Below are 14,733 nucleotides of genomic sequence, written 5' to 3'. Positions count from 1 at the left end.
CTAGCCCAGCTGATTTGTAAGGATCCAGATTTTGCAGCTCTTTTAGAACATCAGCTGTCTAGATTTGGGTGAAGGAGAAGAGTGGGGGGGGGTGGCTTGGGCCAGTTGCTGCGGGGGGTGCAGAGTTGTTGGCCAGGGTTGGGGTAGCCAGGTGGAAAGCATGGCCAGACGTAGAAAAATGCTTATTGAAATTCTCGATTATCGTGGATTTATCAGTGGTGACAGTGTTTCCTAGTCTCAGTGCAGTGGGCAGCTGGGAGGAGGTACTCTTATTCTCCATGGACTTTACAGTGTCCAAAAACTTTTTGGAATTAGTGCTGCAGGATGCAAATTTCTGTTTGAAAAAGCTGGCCTTTGCTTTCCTAACTGACTGTGTGTATTGGTTCCTGACTTCCCTGAAAAGTTGAATATCGCGGGGACTATTCAAAGCTAGTGCAGTACACCACAGGGTGTTTTTGTGCTGGTCAAGGGCAGTCTAATCTGGAGTGAACCAAGGGCTATATCTGTTCTTAGTTCTACATTTTTTGAAAGGGGCATGCTTATTTAAGATGCTAAGGAAAGCATTTTTAAAGAACAACCAGGCATCCTCTACTGACGGAATGAGGTCAATATTCTTCCAGGATACCCGGGCCAGGTCGATTAGAAAGGCCTGCTCGCTGAAGTGTTTTAGGGAGCGTTTGACAGTGATGAGCGGTGGTCGTTTGACCGAGGACCCATAACGGACGCAGGCAATCAGGCAGTGATCGCTGAGATCCTGGTTGAAAACAGCAGAGGTGTATTTAGAGGGCAAGTTGGTCAAGATGAGATCTATGAGGGTGCCCATGTTTATGGATTTTGGGTTGTACCTGGTAGGTTCCTTGATAATTTGTGTGAGATTGAGGGCATCTAGCTTAGATTGTAGGACAGCAGGGGTGTTAAGCATATCCCAATTTAGGTCACCTAGCAGTACGAACTGACGATAGATGGGGGGCAATCAATTCACATATGGTGTCCAAGGCACAGCTGGGAGCTGAGGGCGGTCTATAACAACCTGCAACAGTGAGGGACGTAGTTCTGGAGAGATGGATCTTTAAAAGTAGAAGCTCGAACTGTTTGGGCTTAGACCTGGATAGTATGACAGAACTCTGCAGGCTGTCTCTACAGTAGATTGCAATTCTGCCCCCTTTAGCAGTTCTGTCTTGACGGAAAATGTTGTAATTGGGGATGGAAATTTCAGAATTTTTGGTGGCCTTCCTAAGCCAGGATTCAGACACGGCTAGGACATTAGGGTTGGCGGAGTGTGCTAAAGCAGTGAATAAAGCAAACTTAGGGAGGAGGCTTCTGATGCTAACATACATGAACCCAAGGCTTTTACGGTTGCAGAAGTCAACAAATGAGAGCGCATGAGAGCGCCTGGGGACACACAGGGCCTGGGTTAACCTCTACATCACCAGAGGAACAGAGGAGGAGTAGGATGAGGGTACAGCTAAAGGCTATAAGAACTGGTCGTCTAGTTCTTTGTGAACAGAGAATAAAAGGAGCAGATTTCTATGCGTGGTAGGATAGAGTCAGGGCATATTGTACAGACAAGGGTATGGTAGTTTGTAGCGTCATACCCAAGAAGACTCAATGCTGTAATCGCTTCAACAAAGTACTGAGTCAAGGGTCTGAATACTAATGTAAATGTGGTATTTCAGTTTTATTTTAAAAAACCTGTTTTTGCTTTGTCATTATGGGGTATTGTGTGTATATTGAGGGGAAAAAACAATTTAATCCATTTTAGAATAAGTAACAATAAAATGTGGGAAAAGTAAAGTGGTCTGAATACCTTCCTAATGCACTGTATGTGGTTTTCACTAGCAACATAGATATGCCCTAAGAACATAGCATATCTATCTAGTGATGCTAGCCTCTCATGTATGGGTTGATAGTCATAGGATATTGTTATGACTATGGCAGATAACTTTATCACTATGGGGTATGTGAAATCTTACCAAGCATAATGCACTATGCATGCTAAGATGCCTGTGAAACAGGAAGCATGTGGAATCTATTGGACATCTTCTGAGATTCCTTCCTGCTGAGGAAGGCAAAGTGTGTGACAGGTGCTCTGATCCGTCTCTGTTGCTGACATAGCATGTCTCCATCATACAAGTCAAATCGTATTTGTCACATGCGCTGAATACAACATGATCTTACCACGAAATGCTTACTTAGAAGCCCTTAACCAACAATGCATTTTTTTTCAAGAAAATACTATAATGCTTTAAAAAAATACAAAAATAAACAAAAGTTTAAAAAAGTAACAAGAAATAACAATAACAAGGCTAAATACAGGGGGTACCGGTACCGAATCAATGTGCAGGGGTACAGGTTAGTCGAGATAATGGAGGAAATATGTACATGTAGGTAGGGGTAAAGTGACTATGCATAGATAATAAACAGTGAGTAGCAGCAGCCTAAAAAAGGGGGTCAATGTAAATAGTCCAGGTAGACATTTGATTAACTGTTCAGCAGTCTTTTGGATTGGGGGTATAAGCTGTTAAAGGAGCCTTTTGGACCTAGACTTGGAGCTCCGGTACCGCTTGCCGTGTGGTGGCAGAGAGAACAGTCTACACACACACACAATGTGGAGGGGGAGAGACGTGACGGGAGGGGGCTGAGAGTAGCAGGGAGCGTGAGCAGAGCCCTAATTCCCATCCCTGAGAGGCAGCTGCTTTCAGATGGAAATGGCGAGGGACTGGGCCTACTTCTGTTTCAATTAGAGTCCCCAAACAGCACACATCTCTTTCACAGAAACAGCATGCTTAGTAGCTATGTGTCGGTATGTGTCTGTGTTGTGTGTATGATTATTGCCTGCTTGGACATGCATGAGTTTTCTATGGTGTGAGAGAACAGGAGAACACAGCAAGATAAACAAAGAACTAGAGGTAAGAGAATGAGAGAAATTGTCCCATCATCTCGTGCTGGTTTACTAGTACTGTATTAAAGTAAGTAGGCTGGGGGTTCTTAGATAGGAATATGGTAAAATATGATCATGCATTCTGTCCCATGTGACAGACCAAACTAGTTTTCTGCAGCTGGCTTGCCATTGAATGTCAATCAACCTGTTCTAAACAAGCATAATCCAGACCCAGAGCTGCTGAGCCTCTGGAATTTCCAGGCAGCACTAATCCAACCAGACCAATCTCACGCTGCAGTCAGATGCTAATACATTTCTCACATTACAGTTAGAGCGACATGCATGGATTATATTTGGCAAAGTCAGGCTTGTTCCTCAAGCAACTTGCCTCTCTCCTTTGGCTCCTCAGAGTCCGAGAGCACAAATGTGCTCATGACCCGGGAGCTCTAACTGGGGTATAGCTGTGAGCAATTACTTCTGTAAGATTCGGTTTTGAGGCACTGTGGTTCAAGGCCTCACAGTGTCAATGTGGAGCTTAGAAACAAACCTCCCACGCCAGGTCCCTGGCGTCCAGCAGGTAGAGCATGTGGAGGGTGTAACTCACCACCAGTGAGGCCGAGGCCCGTCCGTCCCGGCCCAACCACAGGAGGTCCGGGGAGCTTCAGGTTGTCGCCCGTCTGGCCTGAAGGTCGGAGGTCACTAGGGGCAGTGGGCTTCCGCTGCTGGAGGAAACCAGTGGAGAGATGATGGGTACAGTGACAGCTGTCAATTACAACTAAAACCACCACCACACTCACCGCTGCCAGCACAGTGAGTGAAGTGTTGCGTTTACATTCAATAGCATCGTGTGATTATGCAGAATACTGACGTCCGACGGAAGGACCAAGGATGGTAAACACATGATCCTGCCAGCATCTGTTTGTGCTAAGGAACTTAGACTTGAATGTTTGATTCAACGTACAAACGGTATCTGTTAATAATATTGGCCTCAGTCAGCTGAAAGTACAAGGACAAGGATTGTTGCTGATATTGTATCGTGAGCCTTCCTGATGTTTAGAGAATACTGGAGCTTTGAGATGTGGATATCATGGCCAGCTTAGAGAAAGTAATTGTATCTGTAGAGCATGTACGGAAAAAATGTATGTGAAAATGAATGGCTGTAGTATAGCCGTTAACATTGATGATGATTATGAGTACATGATACATTGAATGTTAAGGCATAAATGTATGAAAGCGGGTATTCTTACTTTAAATGTACAGTCACGTGAAAAAGTAAGTACACCCCCTGGAAAGTTGTATTTTTTTGTAAATATTTTGACAGATGGACATGTAATCTTCACTTCAACACTATTGACAGAAAGGTAACCTAATTAAACAAATTAAACTGAAATATTAAACTTTGCAATAATTTATACATCAAAAATCGACAGATATGCAATTCCATAGAGAGGAAAAAATGAGTACACCCCTAGCTTCAATAGCTGGTGTTGCCCCCTTTGCCTGAAATAACTTCATGTAGCCGTTTCTTGTAACTGTCTATCAGTCTTACAGTATATCGACTGGGAGGAATTTCCCACTCTTCTTTACAGTACTGCTTCAACTGTCATGTTGGAGGGATTTCTTGCTTTCACGGCCCACTTCAAGTCCCCCCACAGCATTGACAGGATTGAGATCTTGGCTTTGACTCGGCCATTCCATAACCCTCCATTTCATCTTTTTGAGACATTCTGTTGTAGCTTTGCTTATGTGTTTTGGATCATTGTCCTGATGCAAGATCCATGTACGGTTCAGCTTTTTTGACAGATGGCCTCACATTCTCCTCAAGAATTCTCTGGTACAATATGGAATTCATGGTTGACTAAATGATTCCAAGTTGGCCCTCAGGCAGCCCCAAAACATAAAGCCACCGCCTCCATGCTTTACGGTCGGTAAGAGGTTCTTCTGTTCAAAGGCAGTGTTTGTCTTCAACAAACAACAAATGGCGTCTGACATTGCGGCCAAACGACTCCACCTTTGACTCATCTGTCCAGAGCACATTGTTCCAGTAGTTTGGTCTTTACCCAGGTGTTGTCTGGCAAACATCAGTCTTGTCTTGATATTATTTTTTGAGAGCAGAGGCCTCTTCCTTCCTGACCTCCCATGTAGGCCAAGTTTGTGCAGTCTCTTTCTGACAGTTGACTCATCAACTCACTTCGATATTGATTGTGGCAAGAGAGGCATGTATACCCCTTGATGTTACTCTGGGGTTCAGAGACTTTTATGAGCATCTTTCGGTCAGCTCTTGGTCTGAATTTGGTGGGACGACCTCTCCTAGGTAGATTGCCAGTGGTCTGGAATTTTCTCCATTTGTAGATGATCTGTCGGACAGTGGAACGATGTACTTCAAATTGCTTGAAAATGGATTTGTAATCCCTCCCAGACTCACGGGCATCATCAGTAATCTTTCTTCTGAGGGCCTCTGAGGTCTTTTGATCTTTGCATGATGTCTTACCACACACCCATAAGGTTAAGACCAAAACAGACCAAGTTTCTAATCTTTATGGAAGGCTGGACCCCCCCAAGGTACTATAATGATTTCCTAATAATTTGCACCTAATCCTAATTTTTGACATTTTAGGTAGGTGTGTACTATTTTGTTCTGCATAAGGAAAATGCATTTTTGTTTTTTCAAAGTAATTTTTTTTTGCGTGTGCTTTGTTAAATTGGGTTTCCTTTATCAATGAATGTGGTTAAAATTTAGCTCAAATATCCATGTGTCCAAATACGAGGGTGGAAAAAGACCACTTCCCAAAGGGTGTACTTACTTGTTCACATGACTGTATGTGTTTCTGTATTTGAGCTGTTCTATTAATGTACTGTATTATGTCATGTTTTATGTTTTGTCTGGACCCCAGGAATAGCTGCTTTAGCACTAGCTAATGGGGATCCTAATAAAACACTAACAGCAGCAAATCAGACTATTACCACAGCTCTAATTCACCCCACACTCTGATATTTAGTGAAAAAAGCGTCCCAGTGATTGCTTCCATTGCCTCTGCCAGCGACAGTTGCCGTGCATCATCATACCTAATATGGATGATAGCCTCAGATGGCTGGCTGTTGATTAGAACACAAAGGACGCCAGCCAGCCACTGAGACTTGTCTTTTATAATTAGGCAGTCGCTCCAAAAGGGAATAAAACAGATGTGATTACAGTTTATAGGAGGAGAGGGCAATGCAAATAAAACCTTGTGGCAGCTAACTGGATAATAAAAATGAAAAGGCAGTATAAATAGATATGATAGGATAATAAATAGAAAGGACAGCTTCATAGGGACCTCGAGTTACATCTCAGAAAAGGAGGAATTAAAAGAGATGGAGAGCGGAGAGGAGCGAGGGTGAGGCTGTAAATCTCCAGGAGTCTCGGTGGCCAGGGTCAGCTACAGAGTCACTATACAGAGAGATTGACAGAAGACCTTGGTCAGGGAACCATATTGCCTGATGAAGTACCTGTATGTGGAGAGATTTACACCTCCCATGGAGCAGCACCATACAGGGAAAATAAATGTTTAGAGAAACATGTCAAAGCATGTGGAGGAGCCAAGGGACCTTTTCTGTAGCCCTTTGTCAATGTCGTGCTCTGGGTCAATGTCGTGCTCTGGGTCAATGTCGTGCTCTGGGTCAATGTCGTGCTCTGGGTCAATTTCGTGCTCTGGGTCAATGTCGTGCTCTGTGCCACTGAGAGGAAAGTAGTGTGTGACTGAGGGAAACATATGTAGCTAGCTGGCTGTAAATAACTTGTTGTTTGTCAGTGTTCCATACTCTGAGCACAGGCAAGCTAGAGCCTGCAGTTGGAATCTCACGCTCTACAGTGACTCAGATGACAGATTGCATGGGAAATAGATGGAAGGATGAGAGAAGGAGGAGAGGCACAGCAGGTCATACCTGAGGTAGAAGACTGTTGGAAGACTGTTGGGAGGTAGCGTTCTCATCTGGGGAGACGGGACAGACAGCAGTTAGTTAGGTCATCATGAGTAAGGCAGTCAATTAATATCATATCATTTCATTTCTATTTAATTCAGCTCAAGATTTCCGGGGGTGATATTATACAAAGTGAATAGGAAAGGGAAGTACAATAAAGATAATGTTTTATGCATATGGTATATGGGTAGTGTTGGTGACCATGGTCGAACCTCAGACAGTCATTTTAAAACAGAGAGAATAGCTGCCGATGAAGCAGCCATCAAAAACAAACCTTCCTCCAAACAAACCATTTAACATCTTTTTTTTGGTTTATATTTTTTCTCCTTTTTCCTCCCCAATTTCGATCTTGTCTCATCGCTGCAACTCCCCAACGGGCTCGGGAGGCGAAGGAAGAGTCATGTGTCCTCCCAAACATGACCCACCAAACCGCGCTTCTTAACACCCGTCCGCTTAACCTGGAAGCCAGCCGCACTAATGTGTCGGAGTAAACACTGTTCACCTGACGACCGAGGTCAGCCTACAGGCGCATGGCCTGCCAAAAGGAGTCGCTAGAGCACTATGAGCCAAGTAAATCCCCCCCGGCCAAACCCTCCCCTAACCTGGACGATGCTGGGCTAATTGTTCGCCGCCCTATGGGACTCCCGATCACGGCCGGTTGCGATACAGCCCAGGATCAAACCCGGGTCTGTAGTGACGCCTCTAGCACTGCGAGAAAGTGCCTTAGACTGCTGCACCACTCGGGAAGCCCCCTATTTAACATCTTAACAACATTACGGAGGACTGCAAGTTAAGGATTGGACGTCATCCTTTCTCCAACAGTCTTTCATCCACATTTACATTTAAGACATTTAAGTCATTTAGCAGACGCTCTTATCCAGAGCGACTTACAAATTGGAAAGTTCATACATATTCATCCTGGTCCCCCCGTGGGAATTGAACCCACAACCCTGGCGTTGCAAGCGCCATGCTCTACCAACTGAGCCACACGGGACCACATAAAAGGGAACGCGATTACATCAGCAATTAGACCCGCCACATTCATTCCTATGACGATGTTTAATGACATCCTATTAATTTATTATGAATGTGACACAACAGAAACCATGGGGGACTGTTAAAACATCTATATCAACAGAGAGGGACTCCAATTAGCTGTTAATGAAATCCCCTTTAATCCAAAGAAATGCGGTGTCATTCAAAAGTTAAGGAATGAGTCACCCGATACGGGATGGACCATCCCGAGCTAGCACACAGCCTTTTACTACTCCATTTATACATGCTGTAAACTATGTAAGTGATTTGATTTGATTTTGATATCATACGTAAGCAGCATATTCCACGCTCTGTCCTACTGGTGATGAGGTTAAACCATAGCGGTGTTAGGGGACAGGGTTACTACCAGACAGAGCTAAAGAGGGGTTTAGGGAGTGGTTTGGAAACTGACCCCTGCTCCTTTCCAGCCCTGGTGTAATCCTGTTAAGAATGAGGGGTCACACTTTGCAACGCACCAGGAAGGACTGTGAGTGGTTGGGGTGCGGGAGAGGGGAAAGGTTAGCAAGTGTTTCTTATTCTCCAGGCTGAGGGTGCAATGTTTACTCCCACATATACTGCCATTGGTCAGGAAACATGAAGGGAATTGGAATATCCAAACAGTTTTCTACACTCCCTGTCCCACTGTCAGTGTGTTGTTACCTGTACATTTCTGTAATGGGGGGTCCTGTGCGGACTGGGGGACTTCAGTATGGGCGGAGAGCAGCAGTTCATACGTGTGATCCTCCTCCCCTCTCTCATCGATGCTGCTGTTAGTGTACAGGGCCTGTAGGTAGAGGGAAGGCAGGTCAAAAACACAACACATTATCATTTGTATAAGGCTAATCAATACTTTTCTCAGGCTGTGATGCTGGTGACTCCTACAGTGATGTAAAAGTCCCTCCACAGCGCCCTCTAACGGTTGTTGTGAGACTCTTGGCCACAGTTGTCAGCTCATGCATAGCACACTAAAGAAGCAGGAATTATGGGATATGGGGCTGCTCAAAATAATTGATCACTTTTAGAAATACAAAATTACCCCAAAACCACAGAGGGTGGAGTGCATATATGGTTATTGTACGGCTGGGTAAACACTACCCTAGCTTTTAAGAGGACACCATTAAATAAAGGGTGTGACTAAGGGCACTAGGGTATTTAAAACTAACACCATCATATAATCCCAACACTGGCAGTACTTTCCATGATTCCACAACAGTGTCGTGATACCATGTTTACCCCTTGTCAGCCACTGAATAGATAGAGTCTGCTCCCTCTCTCCCATAACCAGTACAGTCCCTTTCCGCTTCACCCCTATCGCCCCTCCTCTTCTCTTCCTTCCTCTAACCAACGCCACACTCAGATTAATATTCATGAAGGGTTTGTGTGATTTGAGCAGACATGGAGAGAATCGTCACGAAGGGGTGGCGTCCGCAGTACCAATGACATTCTAAGCGGCTGACTAACATTTGCTAACGATACTGACCTCTGAGTTAAGCTCCTCTTCCTGGCCTGGGGCATGTTGGGATTGGTGAGCAAGCCGGTCTTTCTGTAATTGGCAAACAGAGAATGAAATCAGTGATTGTGCTCAGACATTAGATTGACACATTATCTTGAACTACAAGGTTGGCTGAAAAGATGAGAACTGGAGCCTTGAATTCAAACATAGATTTTGTCTTTAAGAAATATGCTGTCAAAATTCTGACAGGAAGATTTGTAAATCCAGTCCACTCAACTCAACAACAATTACATGCAGAGAACCATTGCCCTCTAGTGGAGGAAAAGTATTTAGATGCCCATCTACTCAAAATCTCTGTCACATGTTGTGTGTTTGTGTAAGGCAGTTCCAGACAAACCTTTCCGGCTTCACTGTCAGGTCGTCCAGAGTCCCTGTCGGAGGACTTGCCACTGGCCAGGCTGTCCAGAGAGTGACAGGAAGTGGCCTCGAACAGCGCCTCATATGGGCTCTCCTCCTCAGGCCCCGGGGCCAGCCCCGAGATCAGCTCACTCACCACCCCCAGCTCACCTACAACACACATAAGCATCTTAATATATTGACGCACAATACAAAAACAGGTAGACATGCACAGCTTCACACCAGTACACAGCCTTGGCTGGTGGTTACGTGTTAAACACCATATCCTGTCACTGCTCACTCAACTCAAGGTTTTCTGTATTGCTATGACATACCTTTTTTCCGAAGGCTAGGGCTCTCATTAGGTGGAGGGACAGGGGGAGGAGGCAAGTGTAAAACAGGGGGATTTCCTGACATATGGCCTGCAGAGAGATACGGAAGAAAAGGTCATTCAAATAACATCATTAGTGAGACAAAAACAGACTTTTTGAAATCAGTTTGTGGTCAAGGTAACCTTTCTTTACCTTTCTTTAAGTCCCACAGGGAACCAATGATATATGTACTTCTTACCCAGGATTAGAGCTGCTATCTGTCGGCTCTTCTGAGAGGGCATTTCTCTGACAGTGTCCAGCGCTGTCAGGCCCTTGCTGTCCACCATGTTCACATTAACCCCTGGAGCAGGACAAACGGAGACATGACGAGAGACATAGAGGACAGAGCAGGGGATTAGGAGAGGAGTGACAAATGAGCAGAGGGTTAGGCCATATATCTGCATTATTCGGCAGTTATAGAAATGTGTTGTGTTGTGTCTTGGAGGCATCCGTGTCTGACCTGCACTCAGAAGTTTCTGCACCACGTCAGTCTTCCCAAAGAGAGCTGCTTCATGGAGGGCGCTGCCCTTCTCCGTCTGCAGAGAGACCCAACAAACACACTACAATAAAACCAGAATCGAAACAGTGCAAGGTTGAGCAATAACAAAACACGTAAAGACATCAAAGTAGACTCCCCGCCAGTAACATACAGCAGAGGTCAGATCTCTAACCCTCCCTGCTGAGAGGAACAGGTGAAGACCTATCTATCCCACCGGACCACTTTGACTTCGATTCCACTCCTCTTATCTTGGTCAGCTAGGACATACAGCTTAAAGCTAAACCTGCAGGATACTTCTTGAACACACAGGACAGGTTTGACCTGCGTGAAATAGAAGTTTGGCGAGTTTACTTATACCCCACCGATTGCCACCCCAGCGTGTTTTGCTACGGACAATTATTTGGTTGAGGAATCAAAGCAGATCATTTTCCAGCTCGCAGCACCATGCTAATGGAAACCTGCAGGAAGCAGAGCCTGAAGGACTCTTGACATTGGCCCAGACCTGCTATACAGCAGAGAGGAGGAGAGTGGAGGTAGGACACGACAGATGGATGGCACAGTTTGAAAGGGGATAGGGCCAAAAGCCATCATTTCAAGACCCTTTAACTTTTTCCACATTGTGTTAGTTTCTGCATTGTTCTAAAATGGATTAAATAAATAAAAATCCTCATTACAATACCCCAAAATGACAAAATGAAAACAGGTTGTTATAAATTTTTGTTAATGTATAAAAATAAAAATTAAATACCTTATTTAAATAAGTACTCAGACCCTTTACTATGAGACTCGAAATGGAGAGCAGGTGCATCCTGCTTCCATTGATAATCCTTGAGATGTTTATACAACTGTACTGGAGTCCACCTGTGGTAAATTCAATTGATTGGACAAGATTTGGGAAAGGCACAAACCTGTTTATATACGGTCCCACAGTTGACAGTGCATGTCAGAGCAAAAACCAAGCCATGAGGATGAAGGAATTGTCCATAAGCTCCGAGACAGGATTGTGTCTAGGCACCGATCAGGGGAAGGGTGCCAAAACATTTCTGCAGCATTGAAGGTCCCCAAGAACACAGTGGCCTCCATTATCCTTAGATGGAATAAGTTTGGAACCACCAAGACTCTTGCTAGAGCTGGCCGCCCAGCCAAACTGAGAAATAGGGGGAAAAGGGCCTTGGTCAGGGAGGTTCCAATAACCCAATGGTCACTCTGGCAGAGCTCCAGAGTTCCTCTGTGGAGATGGGAGAACCTTCCAGAAGGACAACCATCTCTGCAGCACTCCACCAATCAGGCCTTTATCGTAGAGTGGCCAGACGGAAGCCTCCTCAGAAAAAGGCACATGACAGCCTGCTTGGAGTTTGCCAAAAGGCACCTAAAGACTCTCAGACAATGAGAAACAAGATTCTCTGGTCTGATGAAACCAAGATTGAACTCTTTGGCCTGAATGCCAAGCGCCACGTCTGGAGGAAACCTGGCACCATCCCTACGGTGAAGCATGGTGGTGGCAGCATCATGCTGTGGGGATGTTTTTCAGCGGCAGGGACTGGGAGACTAGTCAGGATCGAGGGAAAGATGAACGTAGCAAAGTACAGAGAGATCCTTGATGAAAACCTGGTCCAGAGCGCTCAGGACCTCAGACTGGTGCCAACGTTCACCTTCCAAAAGGACAACGACCCTAAGCACCAGGGTTGTGGAGTAATGGATTACATGTCATCCGTTACATGTAAGGGATTACTAAAAACTGGTAACTGTAATCCATTATGTTACCAGCAAAAACATTGTAATCAGATTACAGATACTTTTGAAAAATGTTATTACTTTGAGGATTACTTTTAAATTCAGAAAGGATGTTTGTAAAAACAAAATCTTTGACACTTCTCTGTTTTCTCAATGACATTGAAATCAGCATTGAAAAAAGGAGCAAGTTTAAGTTTGTTCCACCCGAGCGAGTCTGACCACAAGTCAGAGACCACTATGATGACACACCAAATGTGTTTGATGGATCGCGGGAAAAGAACAGGAATAGGCTTTTGTAGGCGTCAGTCCAAGCTATGTCTTCCAATGGTGTGACTGCTGTCGGCATCCACAGATTATCCAACGTGAATAAACACTTGGAGGTAAGGATGACAGCAGTGGTGTAGTCTATGGCGATACGGATATCACTTATTATTGATATCTACATAGCGCATTGATGTGAATAACACTGCTGCTCTCTCATTTAGCAATTTTCGCCTTACGGATTGTGGTTGTTGTGGATGGCTGTTCACAAGTCTAAAATGTGTATTTGAACCCAATAATGGTTGAATTCAAGAAGTTTTAGCTGCCTATCAATCATTGTTTTTGAAACCAGTGGACAGCCAAGTGAACAGCTGCACAGTGCGGATCCCAGCCTATGGAATAAAAGTGGGGCTTTTATTGCTCAATTTAATTCATGCTAATACATTTTTTGAATCCATAGGCTTAATGGACACATGTGCAAACTCGCACACTTTTGATAGACTTAAAGGGGCAATCTGTAGTTGCTACATCCATTTTTGGATACATATATCCATTGATTCTTGAAGAATATAACTTATAAATGCCTCATGAGGTTAGTTCAACTATCACACTCCATGAGAACCCAAAATATAAGCTGCTTTTCCTCCAATGTTTGTAAACATTGTAAATGTAAACAAACACTGTATAGCCTAATAACATGGTTGAAACAATAATGTTGATATCATGGATGGTCAGTCCTTGCATCCATAGCTCTGTCTATTAATCTGAGAGTGGTTACATTTCTCCAGGCCCATCCCTCAGTTTTTTACCAAAAGAGGCGGGGCGACCATTTTACTATTGTTTCATCTGTGGATTTGCCCTTTAAACAGCTGCATATTATCCAGATATCACCAACAAAAAGGTAAACAATAGGCCTAAGCAAATGCAGCATATGGCATTCATTTTTCACATGTAAATAGTACTTTCAGTAGTGCTCAAAGCATGCCATTCCATGAGCGCAGCGTTTATTTTTCAACTCCAATCAATGAGCACAATCAGTCCTGCATGACAACAAAATCATAAACAACAGAGTAGGGCTGGCTAATAAGTCCTTAGTCTTGGGGTCATGCGCAGGTTAAAAAAAATTCTTTGAATGTCCTTGAGTGGCAAATCCAGAGCCTGGACTTGAACCCGATCGAACATCTCTGGAGAGACCTGAAAATAGTTGCGCAGCGACGCTTCCCATCCAACCTGACAGAGCTTCAGAAGATCTGCAGAAACTTACCAAATACAGGTGTGCCAAGCATCATACCCAATAAGACTCAAGGCTGTAAATCGCTGCCAAAGGTGCTTCAACAAAGTATTGAGTAAAGGGGTCTGAGTACTTATGTAAATGTGATATTTCAGTTTTTAATTTGTAATATATTTGCAAACTTTTCTAAAAACCTGTTTTCACTTTGTCATTATGGGGTATGGTGTGTACATTCATGATTTAATTCATATTAGAATAAGGCTGTAACGTAAGTAAATGTGGAAAAAGTCAAGGGGTCTGAATACTTTCCGAATGCACTGAATGTAGGCTTAAATGCTGGAAACAGCAGATGAAGCCATCCATGATCCAACATAATTTGACACAATCACAACATACCACATTGTGTTTATACAAAATATTATTATGGACACATTCTGTCTCTATACATCCACACAACTTTACACTCTCACACCAACACACTGAAAATAATCATTGAGCACGCAGGAGACAACAGACTCAGTGTTCCCCTCAGTCCTCACCTCGTAGTTGATGTCCATGCCGGCTGCCAGCAGCACCTCCACCACGGCCAGGTGTCCGTTGCGTGACGCCAGGTGCAGCGGCGTGTGTTTCTTGGTGTTGCAGCAGAGCAGGTTGGGGTGGGCGGTAAGCAGCAGTTTGACCACCTCCAGACGGCCGTAGAGTGCGGCCAGGTCCAGCGGCGTCTCAAGCTTGTTGTTCCTCATGGTGGGGTCGGTCAGCTCCTCCAGCAGCAGACGCACCACCTGGGTGTGGCCGTACTGGGCGGCACAGTGGAGGGGGGTCTCATTGTCGTTGTTCTGTTGGGGGGGGGGGGGGGGGCGACCAGGAAATGAAGGCAAGGGGTGAGCATCAACATAGAGGTGGTTGAGATAG

General features: G+C 44.5%; 1 protein-coding gene across 4 annotated transcripts in view; it reads right to left on the bottom strand.

Moving 5' to 3' along the window:
* Positions 1-14,733, bottom strand: part of LOC120061187 (ankyrin repeat and SAM domain-containing protein 1A-like) — a 112,866-nt gene that overhangs the window by 56,049 nt on the left and 42,084 nt on the right. For 3 of the 4 annotated variants that reach the window (XM_039010796.1, XM_039010794.1, XM_039010797.1), the window contains 9 exons: positions 14,361-14,657; positions 10,557-10,632; positions 10,296-10,397; positions 10,061-10,147; positions 9,727-9,896; positions 9,357-9,419; positions 8,537-8,660; positions 6,806-6,852; positions 3,486-3,603 (listed from right to left, as the gene is read on the bottom strand). In XM_039010796.1, coding sequence (XP_038866724.1) covers positions 3,486-3,603; positions 6,806-6,852; positions 8,537-8,660; positions 9,357-9,419; positions 9,727-9,896; positions 10,061-10,147; positions 10,296-10,397; positions 10,557-10,632; positions 14,361-14,657 — 1,084 coding nt within the window. The remainder of the gene's footprint in view (positions 1-3,485; positions 3,604-6,805; positions 6,853-8,536; positions 8,661-9,356; positions 9,420-9,726; positions 9,897-10,060; positions 10,148-10,295; positions 10,398-10,556; positions 10,633-14,360; positions 14,658-14,733) is intronic. The other variant, XM_039010795.1, reaches the window with a different exon arrangement.

Source organism: Salvelinus namaycush, chromosome 16, assembly GCF_016432855.1.
Source record: "Salvelinus namaycush isolate Seneca chromosome 16, SaNama_1.0, whole genome shotgun sequence".
Classification (NCBI taxonomy): Eukaryota; Metazoa; Chordata; class Actinopteri; order Salmoniformes; family Salmonidae; genus Salvelinus; species Salvelinus namaycush.
The sequence above is the reverse complement of the archived record's forward strand: the minus strand, read 5'-3'. Positions and strand labels throughout refer to the sequence as shown.